Source organism: Balaenoptera ricei, chromosome 18 (genome assembly GCF_028023285.1).
Source record: "Balaenoptera ricei isolate mBalRic1 chromosome 18, mBalRic1.hap2, whole genome shotgun sequence".
Taxonomy (NCBI): Eukaryota; Metazoa; Chordata; class Mammalia; order Artiodactyla; family Balaenopteridae; genus Balaenoptera; species Balaenoptera ricei.
The window spans coordinates 11,469,332-11,491,930 of record NC_082656.1 but is presented as its reverse complement, the minus strand read 5'-3'; the positions used below and the strand labels follow the sequence as shown (position 1 = coordinate 11,491,930).

The window sequence follows — 22,599 nt, the reverse complement described above, 5'->3', positions numbered from 1 at the left end:
AATTACTCAAGATGATCATGGTGCTTGAGAATCATTATGAATAGTCTGAAATCACTACAACAACTACATACTGGCATTATTTACTTATTCAAAACAAAATTACATTAAAAATACTGTATGTGTTGCCACAAGCTATTTAACTCAGTTCAGTAACATTTATTACTTTTGTGGTTCATTTTTTGTTTCTTTTGTTTCACAAAGGCTAAACTACATGTTAAAAGAAAAAACAATAAAAAGTGTTATTCCTGGAGATTTAAATACTAATGGGGTACCTACAAAATCCAAAAACCAGCTAAAGAAAAATCATCTTAAACCCTTGAAAGCTTTTTTAACTTGGTACTGACTTCAAAACTTGAGTTAATACATTCCTCAATTTTAAACCATTATATCTAGAAAATAGATGGTTCACAATCAGTTTTCATCACTACAACTGAAATTCAAAATATAAGTCCTACTTCATCACTTAAATAACTAATTCTCCATTATAAATAACATTATTGGTAGAACATTTCAAATATAAAGTAACACGGCCCCTATTATAACAATCAGTCTCTATGATTGATGATATATATTTTAAAATATAAATCTGTACTATTAGAGATAATCTAGATTACCTAACCCATTGTCATCATAATAACAAAACCAGCATGTATGTCAATCTACATATTTTGTTGCATTTAATTTAAAAAATCCAGTGAGCTATTATTATCCTCTATATATATAATATTCTATATTATTCTATTATAATGGTAGAAACTGAAACACAAAATAGTTAATAACACTTAAAGTTGTATAAATAATAAACAGTAAACGAGGGATTTGAAGCCAAGTCTGTCTGACTTGAAAGTCCACACATATAACAACTATAACATGTAGCTTTCATGATAAAACAAAGCCACAAAATTTCTCCTGCACAAATAAAGCCTATTTTTAAAGGCTCCAGAAAATAAGATTATTCCTTCAATAAATTATTTTAATATTACGCTCCCTATATACAGTAAAATTCATCAATGATTAGAACAATAATAAAGTAGTGCCAACAGAGGTGAGGCTTATATAAACAATAAAAAGTTTCATAAACAGGGACTACTGAGTGGAGGAAAGTGCATGGAAACTAAGACGCTTTAGCTTGAAACACAAAGGCAAAGAATCAACTTATTTTAGAGTTTAGCTCAATTCCTCCAAAAAGTAATCAAGAATTAGATAATATTGCAATTTGGGACATGTATTTATTATACAAAAAGATTTTCCAGAAAAGGTACATAAAATTTTGTCCAAGATTTTTAAAGTTCAAATATTCTCATTCATCTAGAAGAGTTTAAAACTAACTAAAAATAAGATAACATATCATATTTTAAGTTCTCATTCATATATATGAATTTAAGATATAGCCAGAAAATAAGAAATTCTATCAACCATTGCCCTAAAGCTAAGAATTTATGTTCTTCAAGTAGAGGGGGACGTCCCATTTAAAAATCTGCCTTTAACATTTTAAAAACTGAGACAGTATCACCACCAAAATGGTGCCCCTCAAAACTAAATAAATATAACAAGAGATTGAATTACTAATACACACAATTGTCCACTAAAGAGCCAACCTCAGACATCAAGGGCTTTGAAACAATTAATGAAAAAGTATTAGATAAGAATTCAAAGAAGCACATAAGTGAATCACAGGGTAGGGTTGAAATTGTGTATGTATTATTACTGAAAAGGAAAGTGGTACATTTCTTATTATATGTTTTCTATTGGCCATAAACTAAGAACACATATATCACTGAAAAAGTTAGTTAGTTATTACATGGAAAAATTAACATGAATGACATAAAAGAACTAAAAACAAACAAACCAAAATCAAAATCAGAAAGCTGATCCCTTCCACTGCCTTTTATCTCCATGATGAAATAAATACAATTTAAATATCAAAATATAATATAAACACTAAAATGAGTTTTAAAGACAGGCAATGAAAAATAACCACGTGCCTTGGATGAATGGACCAGATAACGTGTTAAATATGGTTTTAGCACTAAGATTTTATAATAACTACTCATGATGATATAAATTATTATAATCATTTTAGTTATAGCATCTCAAACTGCATAATCTTTCTAATTTTTCTACCCAAAGCAGAACATTATACTTCAGGTTAAAATAATTATGGACTTAATTCATATGAAATATTTAAATTACACATGGAGTTTTCTAATTGCTACTTCATCTCTAACTTCTTTTCACAGCACTTACTAGGTTTTAAATTACGGATCATAATGTGTACTAGTTCACTTAGATGACAAAGAGCAAAACATTTTGAATTTAAATTAGGACTGGAATTTAAAAGTTTCACTTTTCCACTAAGCTGATCTGCCTCCCAATAAAAGTATGTAAGACCTTATAATAAAGTAATATCTCAGCAGGACATGGCCTCAAGATTCCTTTTCACTTCAAAACTCCAACCTCTACGTTATCTTGATATAAAAGAAGCATGACCCATGGATGGTAGCTGACTATTGTAAAGGTACAGGTCACATTTACATTTAGATTTATACTTTACATAACGATGGTTCCAACACAGGGATAATATTATTAGCAACACTAAGACAGAATTTTGTTAATAGTTAATTTAAATAATTAATAGGAGAAAATCATAGGTAACACTTCAATGGACTTTAAATTTTTCCCATCTTAGTTTCATTCACTAGTTTTTCTACGAATTCAAAATTGGATGATCGATAAATAATCTCATGTATATGTGTACATACTAATGAAGCATTCCTATATTAGTATTTAGTAAACTAAATTAATGTTTACCTATATAACTTTCCCTTTAAATTCTCTAAACATAGCAATATACACAAATAGCTATTAAAATTCAGATTTAACTTATGACATATATGATTCTAAGATATAAGATTAAATCAGAGTTTGATACATGAGGTATTTTTTAATTTAAAAAAAGAGAAGCTATAAAATTTGCACATGATATCAATCTAATTAGAAGATTCTGAATACATAAAACATGGATATGCCACTGGTTAGATTTAGGTTATCAAACATGATCTATATATAAGAAGAAGCTAATATCACTTAATATTGTGCTACTCTTATGGCACTAGCATTATAGAATAATACCAATATTTAAGATATAAATTATGTGTTATTAAATACTATTCTTGAGAATTAACTTTACCCTAGTAATTTTATTTAATCTGACAGGATTTCACGGACAATCCAAACAATGGGCATTTGCAAAGGGTAAGGTCAGGACTAACACTTTTCCTCAACTTCATATTATAATCACTATGCTACACCTAGCAAGAATTCTTCATTTATTATCAAGGAAGTCACTCCTTTGTGGTTATAAAAATCTAAGTGTCAGGCTTTTTTACATTGTGGAAATATATATCTGCCTTAATCCTAAAGAAACTTTTATTAGCACCTCAAGGATAAAAACCAGTATTATAATACATTTACACAGCACCAAGTGCACCATGCATAATCTAAGCGAGGAAAAAATGGCATAACTTATATATTCAAAGAAAACTTACCAGACAGTTGTTTCCACTTGACTGTCATTGAGCTGCCGGTTGTCCAGTTGTGCAAAAAGTGGGAAAAGCACTTGAATCCCTCCAATTGAATGAATTGCACTATGAATTGAATGTGTAACTATAGCTTTTACATCCTATGTTCAAAAACAAAAATGTTTATTACATTTTCTGAAGCATAATGTTATCACTATTTGCTTGTTCCAAACAACTTTGTAAGAAAATTAAATAAAATAGATATTTTAAAATCTATTTTTAAAATTTAAAAATCAAAATTATATAATTTTGATACACATATAAAATAAAAGTTTGAAATATCTTTGCTAATCACTTAAATTTGAAAACTTAAGTTGAGAGATTTTTACAAAGAAAATATGAAGTTCTAAATCAAAATATATTTTAGAATAAGAGACTCATAATGGATGTAAAGACACTCAGGCAATTTTTTTTTTTTTTTAACCCCACATTTGTTATTTATTTTTGTCTGTGTTGGGTCTTCGTTTCTGTGCGAGGGCTTTCCCTAGTTGTGGCAAGCGGGGGCCACTCTTCATTCCGGTGGGCGGGCCTCGCACTATCGCGGCCTCTCTTGTTGCGGAGCACAGGCTCCAGACGCGCAGGCTCAGTAGGTGTGGCTCACGGGCCTAGCTGCTCCGCGGCATGTGGGATCTTCCCAGACCAGGGCTCGAACCCGTGTGCCCTGCATTAGCAGGCAGATTCTCAACGACTGCGCCACCAGGGAATCCCTCAGGCAATTTTTATGTTGGGGAGTTACACATTCTTAAAGCAAAGTATTTTTTAATATCTGCAATTATCTATTTAGCTAATTCACTGATTTTATTTCAAAGGATATAGAACATATAACAGAAAAGACAGATTTTCTACTAAGGAGACAAGTCCAAGGTAAAATATATTGCCAAAAAAAAGTAGAAGGCAAAAACATCATTCAAAGAACTAGAAAACCAAAAAAGAAAAACAAAGAGCAACTGGAGATTTCTAGATGAGCAATGTTTAATATGTAAAATAAAGACACAGTGCTGATGAGAACATGAAGACTAAGCTACTATTCACCCACCTGGAGCATTAGAGCATGTGGGGAATGCACAAAAATCGATGCATTTTCCTTTGGTGATGATTCCAGGCACAGTTGAGCATCCGTGGCCTTAGCGTTATATGTAAATGCGATACTACTTGCAAGTTTCCCATCATACAGAACCTGTTTATGATGTTCTGCCAAATGAATATCACTCTCAGATTTAAACTTGAAGGTGCTCTGAAAAAACAAAACTAAATTAAACACTCTTTAAATGCAACATAATAAAACTCTCAAGTTTTAAAGACGAGAAACATTTTAAACATTTAAAGAAGAGAAACATAATAAACAATTTGTTGTGACCCTTCCATGTGTCAGGCACTAGTCACTGGTATTACTTTGTTATTCTCACTTCAGTTCTATGAGTTAAATTTTATTATGCTAATAAACATGCTCAGATCTTCATATTCTCATTTTATTAAGTGTTTTTGTGTGTGTGTGGAACGTTTTTATCTTATTTATTTTTTATAACATCTTTATTGGAGTATAATTGCTTTACAATGGTGTTAGTTTCTGCTATATAACAAAGTGAATCAGCTATACATATACATATATCCCCATATCTCCTCCCTCTTGCGTCTCCCTCCCACCCACCCTTCCTCCCTATTCCACCCCTCTAGGTGGTCACAAAGCATGAGTTGATCTTTATTAAGTTTTTGATTATTTATAAAATAATTTTATTAGAATATTATAAAGCCAGATGATATTAAATGTAAATAGGATTTTACTTTAATAATTCATAACATAATTTTGCTTGTTAACAGTTTCAAAAGTATTTATAGAAGTAAGTAGTGGCTGGCACATGAATTACTAATATAGAAATGGCTATAATGGTTATCATTTGAGACTAAAAAAAACGTTTATTCACAAAAATATGTCTTTACTATAAAAAGTTTATCAAGATAGTGAATATCAATGCTACTCCACAAAAAAATCACGATGGCCATGTTAAACCCCTAAAGAATAGATGACAATTACAATAGGAAATGCAAACAAAAAATTCTTTTAAAAAATATTTTAATGAAATTATGAGTTAACTATATTAGGTAATAATACTGCAATATAAAATCCATCTGACTGCCTTCTTCACTGGTTGCCTTAGTACTGTAAAATAAATATTTTAATATGTATTTCAGTAAAATCATAAATGCTCAAAATGTTCAAAATTTGGGTTTTTTTGGATGCTAATTTTTTACAATTTTTACTGGAGTATATTTGATTTAAAATGTTGTGTTAGTTTATGCTGTACAGCAAAGTGAATCAGTTATACATATACCTACATCCGCTCTTTTGTAGATTCTTTTCTCATATAGGTCATTGCAGTAAGTCCCCTACATATGAACCTTCAAGTTGTGAGCTTTCAAAGATATGAACTGTGTTCGCATGTCCAATCACGTAAGTTAATTCACGTGTCTCGCGTACATTGTCATGTGGGTGCATCCGCTACAAGTGGTTGTGCTTTTGTGTACTTTACTGTACAGTACCATATAGAGTACAGTAGTACAGTATGTTTATTTCAAGCCCAGGATGTCCGGAAGCAAACATCTATTGTTGACTATCCTTCAGCTCTACCATCTCCCTCCTCCAGTCAGTAACTCTTCTTGCCCGTTCACTCAATGCCAGCCCCTGTATGTCTGCTGTTGTACTGTACTACTATACTTTTCAAGGTACTGTACTTTAAGATTAAAAATGGTTTCTTTATTTTTTGTGTTTGTTTGTTTTTTAATGTATTATTTGTGTGAAAAGTATTATAAACCTATTCCAGTACAGTACTATATAAACGACTGTGTAAGCTGGGCAACTAGGCTAACTTTGTTGGACTTAACGAACAAATCAGACTTACAAAAGAGCTCTCAGAACGGAACTCATTCGTATGTATGGGACTTACTACAGAGTAATGAGAAGAGTTCCCTGAGCTATACTACTGTAGGTCCTTATTAGTTCTCTATTTTATATATAGTAGTGTGTATATGTCAGTCCCAACATTTGTTTCTAACTCAATCTTTTAAAAATAAAATTTCACAAATACGTTAGAATTTTGACTTATTTCATGAGCCAATGATCAAAAGCACAATTAATTATTTTAGAGGAGTAAAACAAATGAGCTAATTTATAGAAATAAAATTATTTAGCTGAGGGAATTTGGGGGAAGAGTATACAGAACATTGAGACACAGGGGAAGCTGACCAAATAATGAAAGACTACAGGAGTTGGATAACCCAAAAGCAAATTGTAGTACAATCAAGTAGAGAAGTGATGCCTCCTTATGTTGATGATATTTTACTAAGAAAAGCAATGTGTAAATGATGGGAATAGCAACTGGAAAAAGAGCAACATATGTTCTAGCTTAGTAGAGCTACCTTAAACTAAGGATTTTTTTTAAAAATTTGACATCAAAAGCAAAGGCAACAAAAGCAAAAATTAACAAGTGGGACTATATCAAACTACAAAGCTTCTGCACAGCAACAAAGGAAACCATCAACAAAATGAAAAGGAAGCCTACCAACTAGGAGAGAGTATTTGCAAATCATGTATCTGATAAGGGGTTAATATATAAAATATAAAAAGAACTCATATAACTTAACAGCAAAGAAACAATTCATTTAAGAAATGGGCAGAAGATGTGAACAGACATTTTTCTGAAAAAGACATAAGACACAGATGGCCCATTTGTCAGAGATGACAAATGTTGGTGAGGATGTACAGAAAAGCAGAGAATGGCAAGGATGTCCAGGGATAAATGAATGAACAAAGAAAAAGTGGTATATATGTACATTGAAATGTTATTCAGCCATAAAAAAAAGAATGATAGCTTGCCATTTACAACAACATGCAGGGACCTTAAGGGCATTATGCAAAGTGAAATAAGTCAGACAGAAAAAGACAAATATCGTATAATCCCACTTGTGTGTGGAACCTAAAAAAAATAATAATAATAAAACAACAAACTCATAGATACACAGAACAGATAGGTGGTTGCCAGAGACAAGGAGGAGGGGGGTGGAAAAATGGATGAAGGGGGTCAAAAGGTACAAACTTCCAGTTATAAAATGAGTAAATCATGGGAATGTAATACACAGCACGGCGACTATAGTTAACAATACTGTATGATATATTTGAAAGCTGCTAAAAGAATAGATTTTAAAAGGTCTCATTACAAGAAAAAAATTTTGTAACTATGTATGGTGATGAATGTTAACTAGACTTATTGTGGTGATCATGTTGCAATATATTCAAATATCCAATCATCATGTTGTACACCTGAAACTAATATAATGTTACACATCAATTATATCTTAATTTTTAAAAGTCAAAAAAGTAAAAAGAAAAAAGGAAGTTCTGTAGAGAAATTTATATAGCAAACTAAAGATGAGATCATGAGTAGAAGAATTAAGATTACACAAAAAGGTTTGAACTGGGTGTGCATACTTCAGATATCTTGATTATCATCCGTAACTGTTGCTTTTCCAATTGTTTTGTTGTAGATAGGGCCCGTGGGAAATATCTAAAGGCTTCACCAGAAATATTGTTCATTATGAAGCATAAGTCAATATAAGGTAGGTCTATCCTAACACTATCCCCAAGTATCTTATAAAACATTTTACTCATGAAGCATGTATCCAACGATCAGATTATTCTGATGCTCCAGTTTTTGGTTTTTTTTGTTTTGTTTTGTTTATTTTAGGGCCACTTTCTAGAGGAGATTTTGCTTCCTAATTACAGACGTTGCTTATTGGTAATTTTTAAAAATAAAATGTGGGCATTTCTGATAAATTTATACAAAAACTCTTTTTCAATTAGTAAATCAAATATAAATAGCCCCATTAGATGATTTTATGCTGGTGTAATAAGAATCCTTCAAATACGGTATTGCTAATAGGATGATTTTTTTCAGCTGTAACAGATATTCATTCTTCGAACATGAATTCATATTAATAATGTTTACTCACAAATTTTTGCCCCAACAGTGAAATGCATGAAATAGTGAATCTAAGCAACATGCCACAGTATTCACTAATAATGAAGCATTTTAAATTTAAAAATGTATCCTAAAATATAAGCGACACCAGCAAAAACATGGCAAATTAGATTACTTGCTTGCTTAAAATATGCTAAGATTACAGTCCTCCATATTAATTTAAAACATAAAATGTAATGTTAACTCTCCTTTTATGAGCTTTCAAAATAAATCTATATTTTAAGAATTTATTTTCCTAAATAAAATTCTATGCTTATGGCAGCAGTCCCCAATCTTTTTAGCACTAGGGACCAGTTTCATGGAAGACAATTTTTCCATGGACCAGGGGTCGGGGAATGGTTTCAGGATGATTCAACTGCATTACATTTATTGTGCACTTTATTTCTATTATTACTACATTGTAATATATAATGAAATAATTATACAACTCACCATAATGCAGAATCAGTGGGAGCCCTGCGCTTGTTTTCACTTGCCATTCACTGATAGGGTTTTGATTTGAGTCTGCAAGCAATTGTTTATTATGATCTCTGTGCAGTCAAACCTCTCTGCTAATGATAATCTGTATTTGCAGCCAATCCCCAGCGCTAGCATCCCTGCCTCAGCTCCACCTCAGATCATCAGGCATTAGATTCTCATAAGGAGCACGCAACCTAGATCCCTTGCATGCGCAGTTCACAGTAGGGTTCTTGCTCCTATGAGAATCTAATGCCGCCACTGATCTGACAGGAGGCGGAGCTCAGGCGGTAATGTGAGTGATGGGCAGCGGCTGTAAATACAGATAAACCTTCACTCACTAACCCGCCGCTCACCTCCTGCTGTGCGGCCGCGTTCCTAACAGGCCACAGACGGCTACCGGTCTGTGACCCAGGGGTTGGGGACCCCTGGCTTATGGAACAAAAAATAATTATTAGTATTAGTATCAAAATGTCTAGGAAATAGAAATTAAAAGTATAAATAAATGTATTTCAGAATTTCTCTAAAAAGGAAGCATGTAAAAACGTTAAATATGTTATATAATCCTCAAATTGTCTGTTAACATGTCAAAGTGAGAGGGCATCAAATAACATGACTTCCTAATTCTGATGAGCTGTCATATTTACTGTTTTTAACAGAGAGATATAAGCATCCGACCCTTTGGAGAAGGATGCAGGTAAATAACATAGATAGTAAAACAAACTTTACAAAAAAGTAGATGAAAATTGTTTTTAGACCACACACACTGTTATATCTAAAATTTTGAAGAAGTTAAACCTGAAATTCTTTTAAAAGATTTAGATACCCCAAAGTCTCTGCTTGTGACCAGAATTCATGCTGAAGGCAACCGTATTTAATTGATGCCTACCATTAGACAATTTTCACAGTTCACCATGCTATACCACCTAAAATTTCCAGTGGAGCTTCAAGAGCAGCTTACAAATTTCAAATTGACTCTAACCTATTGTTATATATTGCTAAACTTCTGACATTTTATTATTCTACCTGTTAAACAGCCCATCATGGGTAAAGACTGGCATAGCCATCTTTGTTTTCTTTGAAAGCTCAATCAAGAGTTGATGAGTGAGTTATTGCATCCACTATGGAAACAAGTATGGAGGTTCCTCAAAAAATTAAAAACAAAACTTCCATATGATCCAGCAATTCCACTTCTGGATATTTATCTGAAGAAAACAAGAACACTAACTCAAAAAGATATATGCACCCCCATGTTCACTGCAAAGTTATTTACAATAGCCAAGACATGGAAGCAAACTAAGTAGCCATTGATGGATGAATGAAGAAAAGATGGTATTAAGTATTCAGCTATAAAAAAAGAAGGACATCTTGAAATTTGAAACAACATGGATGGACCTTGAGGGCATTATGCCAAGTGAAATAAGTCAGAGAAGGACAAACATCACCTATCTGTGGAATCTAAAAATCAAGCTCTAGATAACAGAGAACAGACTGGTGATTGCCAGAGGCAAGGGGGGAGGGGGTGGGAAAAATGGGTGAAGGTGGTCAAAAAGTACAAACTTCTAGTTATAAGATGAATAAATGCTGGGTATATAATGCACAGCATGTTGATTATAGTTAACAATACTATACTTGAAAGTTCCTAGGAAAGTAGATTTTAAAAGTTCTTAATACACACACAAAATTATAACTTTGTGAGGTGATGGATTTGTTAATTAGCCTTATTGTGATAAATCATTTTGCAACATATACACATATCAAATCATTATGTTGTAGACCTTAAACTAAGAAATGTTATGTATCAATTGTATTTCAATAAAACTGAACAAAAAGCTTTAAAAAATTTAAAAAAACAGAAATACCATATTGTCTGTACAGTACAATATAGTTAAAAGCCGTAACTTCAAAACCAATCAGACTTGAGTTTGAATCCCAACTCTGTCACCTACAGATAACCACCCACAAGTTATCTGCCTCTCATCTGCTACACACCCTATATATAAAATAATATAAATAAAGCACTATGAACAATACCTGGTACTTTTAAAGCAAAATGGTAGCTGCTATTATCACTATTTCCTTTTCTACTTAATATCATACATTTTCTTTGTTAATTTTTTTCTTAAACGTTACTCATAAAACATTTACCATAAATGTTATGGTAATGGCATATTGCACTGACGACAGTGTAATTCAGATAACTGACACAGTTGCTAATGAGGCAAAGCCTCATTGAGCAGAACTTTAATTACCCAAACTAGAATTACTTAACACAAATATGAGAAAATGTGCCACAACACGGCTAAACTCAAAAAAACTAAGTTTATCTAATTGTTATATGAGCAGAGGCATGTTATTTTTCTAACACTAATCTCTGAAAACTTCACCAATGTCAAGAATATAGCCATTTTTTCATTGAATTTATGTGAGAATAATATATATTTGACAAAACCTATTGCTTTCCCCAGAATCATTATGTGACAAATGTTGCTGATATTAACATAGTAATGACATTCCAATATTCAAGGAATCATATTTCCTGATGTATAATTAAGAGAATGTTGCCACTTGTACATTGTACAATGATTTTCTCCTCAAAATGAATAAATAATCCATCTGAATTCATTAAAAAATCATCATTCAAACTCTAATATCCCCAAACTACTCAAGGAAAATACATACATAGGATCAAACCATTCTCTTGCTACAAATTTTTTGATAATTCCACATGACTGGAAAATCCAAATTCACTGTTTTGATATTCAAAACCTTCAATAACTTGGTTTCAACCTATGATAATCACCCTCGCATTCTACCATAAATCACACCATCTACTCTGTATTCTCCCATGAAGCCATGCCTGATTATGGATCAATCCATAAACACATCCTGTACTCCCTTGCTTCTATCCCTTCAATCATGCCCACTGTCTCACATTCTATCATCACGTCCTGCTCACCCTCTCAATTATTTATTTTTTTCAAGAACCCTGAAAAATTTCCTTCTCTATGAAGAGTTCCTAAATCTTCTGCAGCTGGAATTAATCATCCTTCCCCAAAATGTTAATAGTATTTGCATTATGTTTCCTTTGTGGTACACATGTCAACTTTTAATTATAAACATTTACAGATACAATTATTCTCATAAATAAAGTATAAGCTTAATCATTTTTAATCCCCAAAGCTTTAGAACAGCTCCTTGAATATAACAATTATTCAATATATTATTGAATTTTATTCAATCACATGCCCTACAATCATTATTACCAGATCCTGATAAGAAAGAATGTAGAGGAAAAAAAAGATTACAGTCACAAGCATGCCAACAAAGGGCAAATAGATTAACATAGAGTATTTCAATGCAAGAAGTGAAGTCAGTACTCCAACATAGTTGAAAATGACTCAACCAATCAAATCTTAAAAAGTTGTAACAGTGACATATATCAAATTAGCAGAAGTGCCAAGTACCAGCACTATAATTACTGCAATATTTCAAATACTGAACAAGAGAAACACATCACTAATACAAACCAATATCTAAAAGAAATATTAAACATAATGTTAATAAACTACTTATACCAAATTAAGCAATCATTTACAAATATCAAGTAATTTTATGTAACTCATTCTTCTAATATAAGAAAAGTTGTTTTTTTGTTTTTGTTTTCTTTTTGGTTGCACCACAAAGCTTGCAGGATCTCAGTTCCCTGACCAGGGATTGAACCCGGGCCACGGCAGTGAAAGCCTGGAATCCTAACCACTAGGCCACTAGGGAACTCCCCAAAGATTTTTTTTTTTTTAATATGCATGTAGTTGCACAGAAGAATGGATATTTTGGTAGGCTGAAAGTTTTAAAAATTAAATTGCAAAAGCAATCAATATCATAGAATGATAAAAGATACACTTTTTGGAAATGATTTGATGGGGAAAATGTGTGAATAATTACAGTCTAGTAGAGGAAACCCCTGAATTGTCTACACCACTAGTATCATTCGTTTGTTTTTGTTTTTGTTTTGGTCACACCAGGCAGCATGAGGGATCCTAGTTCCCCGACCAGGGATCAAACTCATGCCCCCTGCAGTGGAAGGGCAGAGTCCTAACCACTGGACCGCCAAGGAAGTCCCTCATTCATTTGTTTAATAATTACTGAGCACCCGAGGATGTGGGCATAAACCTTCTCTAATTGGGTTGATAGTCCAAAGTCTCAAACAACTGTGTGACCTCTGGTATCTCTCTTCTGCTGTTGGTAACATCTTCTTCCTCCCATGGCTCACAGCATCTCAACACGGGAACCCTGACAAAGACTTCTATCCCTACCCCAAGGGCTTGCTCCTTTTCGATACCCTGCCCCACAAGTTCCAGCTGTTGCAGTACCTCAGAGCAGCAGGCCCAGCCGGCTATGCCTGGCTTCTACCTCCTTTATGCCTCAGTAAAAATACTAGCCCCAGCCAGAGAGCTGGGGTGATTAACGAGCTCATCTCAAAATGTTTTCCTCCTCTCAAGGATCTTGGGCCTGTGCTATGTGTACTGACAAATATCTAAAAACGGATGCTTTGTGTATTTTGCCCATTTTCATAGTGACTTACAGTGGTAGGGCACATCTAGTACCAGTTATTCCATTATGGACAAAATCAGAAGTCAGGTTGAATGTTTTAAAAATGAATTAATTAAGCAAGAAATTCTGTAAACTGGATAGTAGGTTTTAAAAGATTATTTGTGAATTCTAATTGTCATCCTCATAGGTAAAAGAAACCAGTTAAAGGGTACCAATTGATTTAAAAAAAAAACAGCGTTTTTCAGTTTTTCAGTTCATGAAAGGTAACAGAGGGAAGCAGATTTTTTCCCCACCAAAAGAAACAAAAATCACTTAATTTTTATGAACCTAAAGCTCCTGGGGCCTCCCTGAACTGTTTTTGGTTTTTTTGTTTTTTTAATTAATTTATTTATTTAATTATTTATGTCAGTGTTGGGTCTTCGCTGCTGAGCGTGGGCTTTCTCTAGTTGCGGTGAACGGGGACTACTCTGTTGCGGTGTGCGGGCTTCTCACTGTGGTGGCTTCTCTCGGTGCGAGCACGGGCTCTAGGCACGCAGGTTTCAGTAACTGCAGCATGCAGGCTCAGTAGTTGCGGCACATAGGCTCTAGAGCACAGGCTCAGTAGTTGTGGTGCACAGGCTTAGTTGCTCTGCAGCATGTGGGATCTTCCTGGACCAGGGATTGAACTCGTGTCCCCTGCATTGGCAGGCGGATTCTTAACCACTGCGCCACAAGGGAAGTCCCCCTGAACTGGTTTTAAAGCTGTCTTCTCTTCCAAGCATTTCCCAGTTCTTACAATCAGAACCCTTCTCCATGATCACATAGGACTTAGTGTTCACAGATTATACCATAACTATATTTTCATTCAACTTTACTTTTTAGCTTTTCTATGTCTTTCTCCCTTATTTGGCTGTAAGATCCTTAAAGATAATTTATAGTTTTGCATCTTCCTTAATGACTATAATAGTGCTCTGTACACAGAAAAGCTTTAATAAATGTCTTCTGAATTGTAAAGTTGTATGAGAAAATTCATCATAATGTAATCATTTTCGTTTTCCCTAGTCATTTTAAAGCTACTTTTAAATGACTTTTCCTTCCTCAGGGAAAATCCAGGATTTACAGTAAAATCATCTACCCCCTAATGTTTAAGATTAAAAATATACTACCCTATTTCATCTTCCTTGATTTTGGTCTTCCTTCTGGACTCCAATCATAAAACTCTGGTTTTCTACTGTTGCTAAAGTCTACCACTTTTCAGTTTTTGTCTGTTTAAATGTTTTTCTTCGGCTCTTTTCAGAGAGGCTGCACACTTTTCCTTGATTTACTGCATGCATGAAAGAATTGTTTGTTTTGAGAAACAAAGCAACCATTAAGTATGAATATGAAATCACCCATGTCCTTTGCCCCACAGTGAACTTGCAAGCAAGTCTTTTGAGCTGAAAGTCTTGTACTAATAATTACTGATATAACATTTTTAATAATATTCAATGAATTTAAGTAAATTTAAGTAAAAAGTCATGCAAAACACTAAAGATACCACTCTCTTCGGCTCATGATTACTATATTTTAAAAGTAATTTGTCTGAAGCAGTTTAGTGATACTTCTTACCCTTTTTTGTTTGTTTGTTTGTTTTGGGGGGTATTATACCTATGATGCTTAAGAACTCAGAGTACATGGTTCCTAAAAATAAGGACTGGAATAAAATACTGAGAAGTGTGTTGTGAAACACTGTAAATAGCTTCTCCATGTCTACATTTTAACACTGCTGAACTGTATGTACATTCCATTATCAGGTAAAAAAACCTTTACTTTCATTTGGTTCATACTGCTTACAAAGGAAGCAAAAATGTTTAATATATTCTCTTGGAAGTTATAAAATCTTTTTGGGTAAATATAACGTAAGATGTCTAATAAAACCAGTCTTATTTGGGGAAAAAGAATGGTCTTAATTTTTTCAGTCTGTTATACAAAGATCATTATTCCGTACTTTGGCTAATTGTAGCAACACAACTTCACATCACAATTAATTATACCATATTTTAAAAATATAAAAAAAAAATAAATAAAAAAATAAAAATATGATTCAATTTAAATGACTGTAAACATATAATCCATTACGTACATAAAATAATTGTCTTATCTTAATCCCATTTGTGGTATTCAGAATAAAATGGTTTGAGTAGGATGGGGATGAGAATGAGGATGACTGAGAATTGGCAAGTGAGATCTTTCCAGGGTGGTAGAAATGTTCTAAAAGTGGATTGTGGTGATGTTTGCACAACTCTGTAAGCTTATATAAAATAATTTACTTGTATACTTAAAATGAGTGAATTGTATGATATGTAAACTATACTTTAATAAAGCTATTATAATTTTCTAAAGAAAAAACCATGTATGAACATATTTTGTGCTAATTATACTCAAAGGAGTAACATGACTCAGCTTTCTTAAAAACAGAACATTTCAGTATAATATTTCAATATGGAAGACTATGTGTAACAAGAGGACAATACACATTCTTTTCAAGAACACATGGAACAACTAGCGAAGAGGACACATATTTGGGTTCATAAAACAAACTTCAGCAAATTTCCAAAGACTAAAATCATATAAATGAAACGTACGTATTAGTTGAAAAGTAAATTTAAAAGCATTCAAAGAAGAAATATAAAATATGAACTCTCTGAGATCTATTTAAAATTTTATATTTATAATTTTTATTCAGAAAACACTCTAGGCTGCAGCTTCAATGCTGAGTTCTTGCAAATATTGAAGAAAAAAATTAAAATTAAGAAAAAACCCACTAAAGTAATCTATCCAGTCAATAAACAAATAATAAGCCCTAAAAGGAGATGGGGGTAGTAGTACCCAGACATGCAGCAATGTATTACCTAAAATGTCCATTCCCCAACCAAACATTGAGAGACATAGAAACAGGAAAATATGACCCATACATGGGAGAAGAAGCAGGCAACAGAAATTGCTAGTGAGAGCAATCAGATGTCAGATTTAACAGAAAAAGACTTCAAAGCAGCCATTAAAAACATGTTCAAAGAATTGAAGGAAACCATAATTAGAGAAGTAAATAGAGTTATGATGACAATGTCACATTAAATAGAGAATATCAATTAAGAGATAGATACTGATATATAGGAAAGTGAAGAGAATAAATTCTAAGAGTTCTAATCACAAGAAAAACTTTTTTTCTTTTATTGTATCTATATGAGCTGATGGATGTTAGCTAAATCTATTACAATAATCACTTCACAATATATGTAAACCAAATCATCATGCTGTACTCCTTAAACTTATACAGTGACATAGTCAATTACTTCTCAATAAACCTGGGAAAATAGTAATAGAATTAGTATTTTAAAATATCAATAAAATTAAAATTTAGTATTATTTTTTAAAAGAGAGAAAGATACTATAAAAACAATCCAAATGGAAATTCTGGAGTTGAAAAGTACAATGAATTGAAAAATTCTCTATAGGGTCTCAACCGTATATTTGAACAAGCAGAAGAAAGAATTAGCAAATATAAGATAAACAGATAAAGATTATGCAATCCAAAAACCAGAGAGAAAAGAGAGTGAAGAATGATCAGAGCCTCAGAGAAATGTGGGAAACAATTAACTGTACTAAGGTATGAAGAATGAGAATACCAAAAGCAGAGAAGAAAGAGAAAAGAAAAGCAAAATATTCAAAAATTTAATGGATGATAAGTTTCCAATTTATTGAAAAGCATTAATTTACCTATTCAGGAAGCCCATGAACTTGAAGAAAGATAAAAGCAAAGAAATCTACAAACAGAAAAGTCATAGTCATGCTGAAAGCCAAAGACAAGGAGAAAATCTTAAAAGCGGCAGAAGAAAAACGACTCTTTACTTAAAAGAGAACAATAATAAGATCAACAGCAGACTTCTCATCTGAAAATACGGAGGCCAGAACACAGAGGAATAAAGCATTCAAAGTACTCAAAGAAAAAATTATCAACCAAGAATTTATATCCAGCAAATCTAGCTTTTAAATCTAAAAGGAAAATAAGATACATTCCCAAATAAATAAGAACTAAGATAATTTACTGCTAGCTGACCTACTTCACAAGAAATAACAAAGGGAAGTCCTTCAAGCTAAAAGTGACAGCAATTTCAATCCACATGAAAAACAAAGAGCACCAGTAGTCATGTGGTTATAAAAGATGGTATAAATGCGTATTTATTCTCCTTTTTCCCTTGTAACAGATTTCAAAGCAATTTTATAAGATAATGTGTATATAAAGTATGGTTTTGCCTATAACATAAAAATGTAATGTATTTGCTAATAACAACACAAAGGAGGTGAGTGGGAAAGCTATATTGAGCTAAGGAAACAAGTCCAGGTAGTAAATGAACAAATGAGGAAATCCATAAATGAAAAATGAGGTTAATATAACAAAAGCTATAAACATAGTTGATTTCCTTCTCTCAGCTTCCTTAAAAGACATTCAACTATATAAAGTAATAATTATAATAATGTAATGTTGGGTTTGTAACCAACATTGTAATGTGTACTATGTAAAACTGTATCACAAAAAAGAAGAAAAACAAAATATATCTATAAGAAGTAACATCTCTATATCTCACTGGAATTAAGTTAGTATAAATCTGAAGTTGATTCTGATAAGTTAAAATTTAAATGGTAAGTCCTATAGCAACCATTAAGTAAATAAGTAAAAGAAATAGAGTGAAAAAATTCATTAAAGATACAAAAACGCTACAATAGAAAATATTCATTTAATTCAAAAGAAAGCAGTAAAGAAGGAATAAAGGAATTAAAAAGAACATGAGACATAGGTAACAGACAGAACGACAGATGTAAATCCAACTATATCAGTAACATTAAAGGTGAATGGAAAAACAATCTGCTCAAAAGGCAGATGTTATTAGACTGGATAATAAAACAAGATCTAACAATGTATTGTCTATAGGAGGCATACTCTAGATTCAAAGTCAAAAACAGATTCAAAGTAAAAGGGAAAATTTATCAACCATCCACAAGAAAGCTGAAGTTGCTGTACTAAGCGAAAACAGACTTTAAACAAAATATGTTACTAAAGGCAGAGTGACATTTGATAATAATAAAAGAATCAATCCACCAAGAAGATAATAACATATGTGCATCTAACAACGAGGCACCAAAATACATGAAGAACTTGACAGAAATGAAGGAAGAAACATTAAGACAAGTTAAGATTAATAGTTGATGACTTCAATTCCCAGGTCGAATAGTGGATAGAACAACTAGGCAGAAGTCAACAAAGAAACATAAAACTTGAACAACACTATAAAGTGATCAGACCTAAAAGACATCAAAATCGACAAACCTATACCTAGACTAATTAATATGTTAATATTATCTCAATAAATGATCACCTTAATAAACATGGAAAAGGCATTTGACAAAATCCAATACCCCTTTATTTTAAAAAGTGTTCAGCAAAGTAGGGATAAAATGGAGTTTCCCCAATCTGATTAAAAGCATCAATGAAAAACTCACAGATAACAACACATTTAATGCTAAAAGACTGAAAGCGTTCCCCCTAAGATCAGTAACAAGACAAGGATACCTGTGCTAATGTTCTGTTCAACATTATACTAGAGATTCTAGATAAAACTATTAGTGCTAATATTTTCAGCAAGACTGCAGGATACAGAATCATAACATAAAAATCCATTGTATACACTAGCAAAGAAAATCCGAACATAACATTTATAAACAACTCTATTTATGAAAGCATCAAAAATAATAAAATACTAGAGAATAAATTTAACAAAAGAAGTCCAAGATTTCTGGCATTTGACTTATGGCAAAAAGTACAAAACCTCTTTGAAAGAAATTAAGAAGACATGAATAAATGTAAAGACATCCCATGTTCATGGATTGGAGGACTTAATATTGTGTAGTTGGTAAGATTCTCCAAATAAAAGATTCAACACAATCTCTATCAAAATCACAGTTGGGTTTTGTTGTTATTGTTGTTGTTTTGTGTGGGTGTTTTTTTTTTCCAGAAACTGACAAGTTGATCCTAAAATTTATGTGGAAATTAAAGGGACCCATCATTTCCCAATTTCAAAATGTGTATGAAATGTCCAGAATAGGCAAATCTATAGAAACAGAAAGGTTAGTGATTGCTTAGAAATGGGGTAAGGAGTGAGAGAATAAAAAGTTGAGAGCTAAAGGGTACAAGGTTTCTTTTCCGAGATGGTAAAAATGTTCTAAAATTCACTCTGTTGATAGTTGCATATATCTGTGAATATACTAAAACCATTGGATGATACATTTTAAATGGGTGAATTGAATATATGTGAATTATCTCAATAAAGCTGGCATTAAACAAAAAAATAAAACAAAAAAATAAAAACAAGAAAATTAAAAACAAAGAAATGAAGCTCTTTTCCTCTTACTATTCCTCCTGCCTTCCTGAAAATTCATAAAGCTAACAGGTAGGGCTAAACAAGGCAGGGGTTTGCACTAGGGGTAGAGGTGAGGAGCTCACCTGGCAGTGGCCAGCAGGGTGGCAGAGCCCTGAGCTGAGTCAGGAGCATAACCAGGCAACATGGTGTCAAAGTCCTAGAGAGGTGACGAGGGTGTCCACCCAACAGGGTTATTAGCCAGGCATGGGAGACAGAGAATGAACAAAGACTGAACAAAGAACGAACAAAAACTGTTCTGTTGAGCAGACTAAAGATACATTATAATGTAAATGTTGTGAACTAGATCATTTTCCTAAAAAGGACATTATGGTACAATTAGCAAAATTGTGATGGAGTCTGAGAATTAAATGGTAGTAACACATTGATGTTAATAATTATTATATAAAGGAATACAAACACAATATTCAGGGATGATGGAACATTATGTCAGCAATACTCTCAAATGGCTCAGGGAAAAAACTGCTTACTACTGTGCTTGTAACTTTTCTGTAAGTTTTACTTTATTTTTAAATTTAAAAATGAGAAAGAAAAAAAAAGATGAAGATTCAAGAGAAAGTGACAAATATTAAAGATAAGCAAAGTAAATCAAACATGTATAGTCAAGTCTCTGAAGAAAACCAAAGCAAGGAAATAGAACAAACAGTGAACAGTATAAAAAATTCTTTGAAATATAAAAAGATACAAAACTGCATACTGAAAGTGCATACCACTTAAATGAGAAATCAACTCAGAATATTTAAGACATATTTAGCAAAATTGCTGAATTTAAACAAAATCCTTTGAACATGTGGGCAAAAAGAGCAAGTGACTTACAACAGAAAGGATATTAAACTGTCATCAGACTTTCAACAAAAATACTTTAAGCCAGAAGAAAATTAGTAACATATTTGAGATGTACAAAGAAAGGTTAGTCAAGGATTTTATAGCCAAGCAAATGGCTGTCAAACATAATGGTCCCTGATAAACTAATACTGAAATGCAGTTCTCAAAAAACATTCTTCCCATGAGTCCTTCCTGAGGAATAAACTATAGAATAAGCTTTAGATAGGCAAAACACATCAATGTAAGGAATGTGATGAACCTTAAATATATAAGCACTTTAAAACTATGACTAACAGTTAAAATGAGAGAGAATAATATGTAATAACTATGTGCATTCACAATGTAGTTAATCCCTTGTATTAGTTTGCTAGGATTGCCATAACAAAGTACCAAAGTCCAAGTAGCTTAAACAACAGAAATTTATTTTCTCACAATTCTGGAGGCTAGAAATCCAAGATCAAACTGTCAGCAGGGTTGGACTCTGAAGCCTCTCTCCTGGGCTTGTAAATGACCCACTTCTCCTTGCTGTATCTTCGTGTGTGTCTTCTGTGTGTGTCTGTGTTCTAATTTCCTCTCCTTATAACATTCATATTGTATTAGGACCCACCCTAATGACTTCACTTAACTTTACCTCCTTAAAGACCCTATCTCCAAATAGAGCCACATTGTGAGTTATTGTGAGTTGGAACTTCAACATATGAATTTTGGGGGAACACAATTCAGCCCATAATATTTATACTTCAGAAATTAAAAATGGCAAGGAGAACAGAGAGAGCATATGAAAAACAAACTAACTGTTTTCAGTAATTATGTCTGTAGGGTAGTATTGGTAGTGTAGTTCTTAGACTGTTATATGTGTAATTACAGGCTTTTCGAATTCTAACATCCTCCGTGTACTTGCCAACAAGAAGTCTCAATGTGGAAGAAAGGAGATGCAGATTTAACTAAGAGGAGGTCGAGATAAAACACAGCAAGTCCTAAATTTCCTATTAATAGAAACTAAAGATTCTTGGAGTACCGGCTGATTCCAGGACTGAAACAACAAAATGTTCAGGATGAACCAGAAACATCGTCATAGGAAATAGCAAGGAAGCTATCAAAGACTACAGGGTCATGTCAAATGGACTAAGAGACCAACTAGAAGAGATACCCAGAGTTGGAGCAATTTGAACTTTTAAAAGAAAAACACAGTAACTGCTGTAGATTGAAACACCTCAAATACATTTAAATCTAAAAGTTTATAATGACACTTTAAAAACTGGAGATCTTTGAATAATGAGAAAGTGGCATTAGATTATATTATTTCCCCTCAGTGGTCATTAGGTACATTATTAGTCAGAGCTGCTAGAGGAGAAAGTTGTTAGTATATAGAAAATGTATATTAACTGGATAAACCCAGTAGGAATTACCCATTTTAAGACCAAGGGGTAAAAATTATTTGAATATGGGTAATAAAATAAGGCTCTGCTGAAGGCACTGCATTGGGGTAATAAAACTAGAACTTTGGAAAAACACAACACTTTTCTTGCCATTCACTGAAATTCTAGCATTCTAAATATAGTATAGCTATAAAGTAATATGCTTGATATTTTAAAGCAAATATACCTAAACAAGTATGATCAGAGTGGTGTATTTTGCAAAAGAATCCCCTTAGAACTACTCACATACATTCTATCACTCAAAATATTCCTTATATCG

General features: G+C 32.7%; 1 protein-coding gene across 8 annotated transcripts in view; it reads right to left on the bottom strand.

Moving 5' to 3' along the window:
• NBEA (neurobeachin) overlaps positions 1-22,599 on the bottom strand; it is a 612,623-nt gene that overhangs the window by 501,505 nt on the left and 88,519 nt on the right. For all 8 annotated transcript variants that reach the window (XM_059902450.1, XM_059902451.1, XM_059902453.1 and 5 more), the window contains exons 9-10: positions 4,618-4,815; positions 3,549-3,682 (exon numbers count right to left, since the gene is read on the bottom strand). In XM_059902450.1, coding sequence (XP_059758433.1) covers positions 3,549-3,682; positions 4,618-4,815 — 332 coding nt within the window. The remainder of the gene's footprint in view (positions 1-3,548; positions 3,683-4,617; positions 4,816-22,599) is intronic.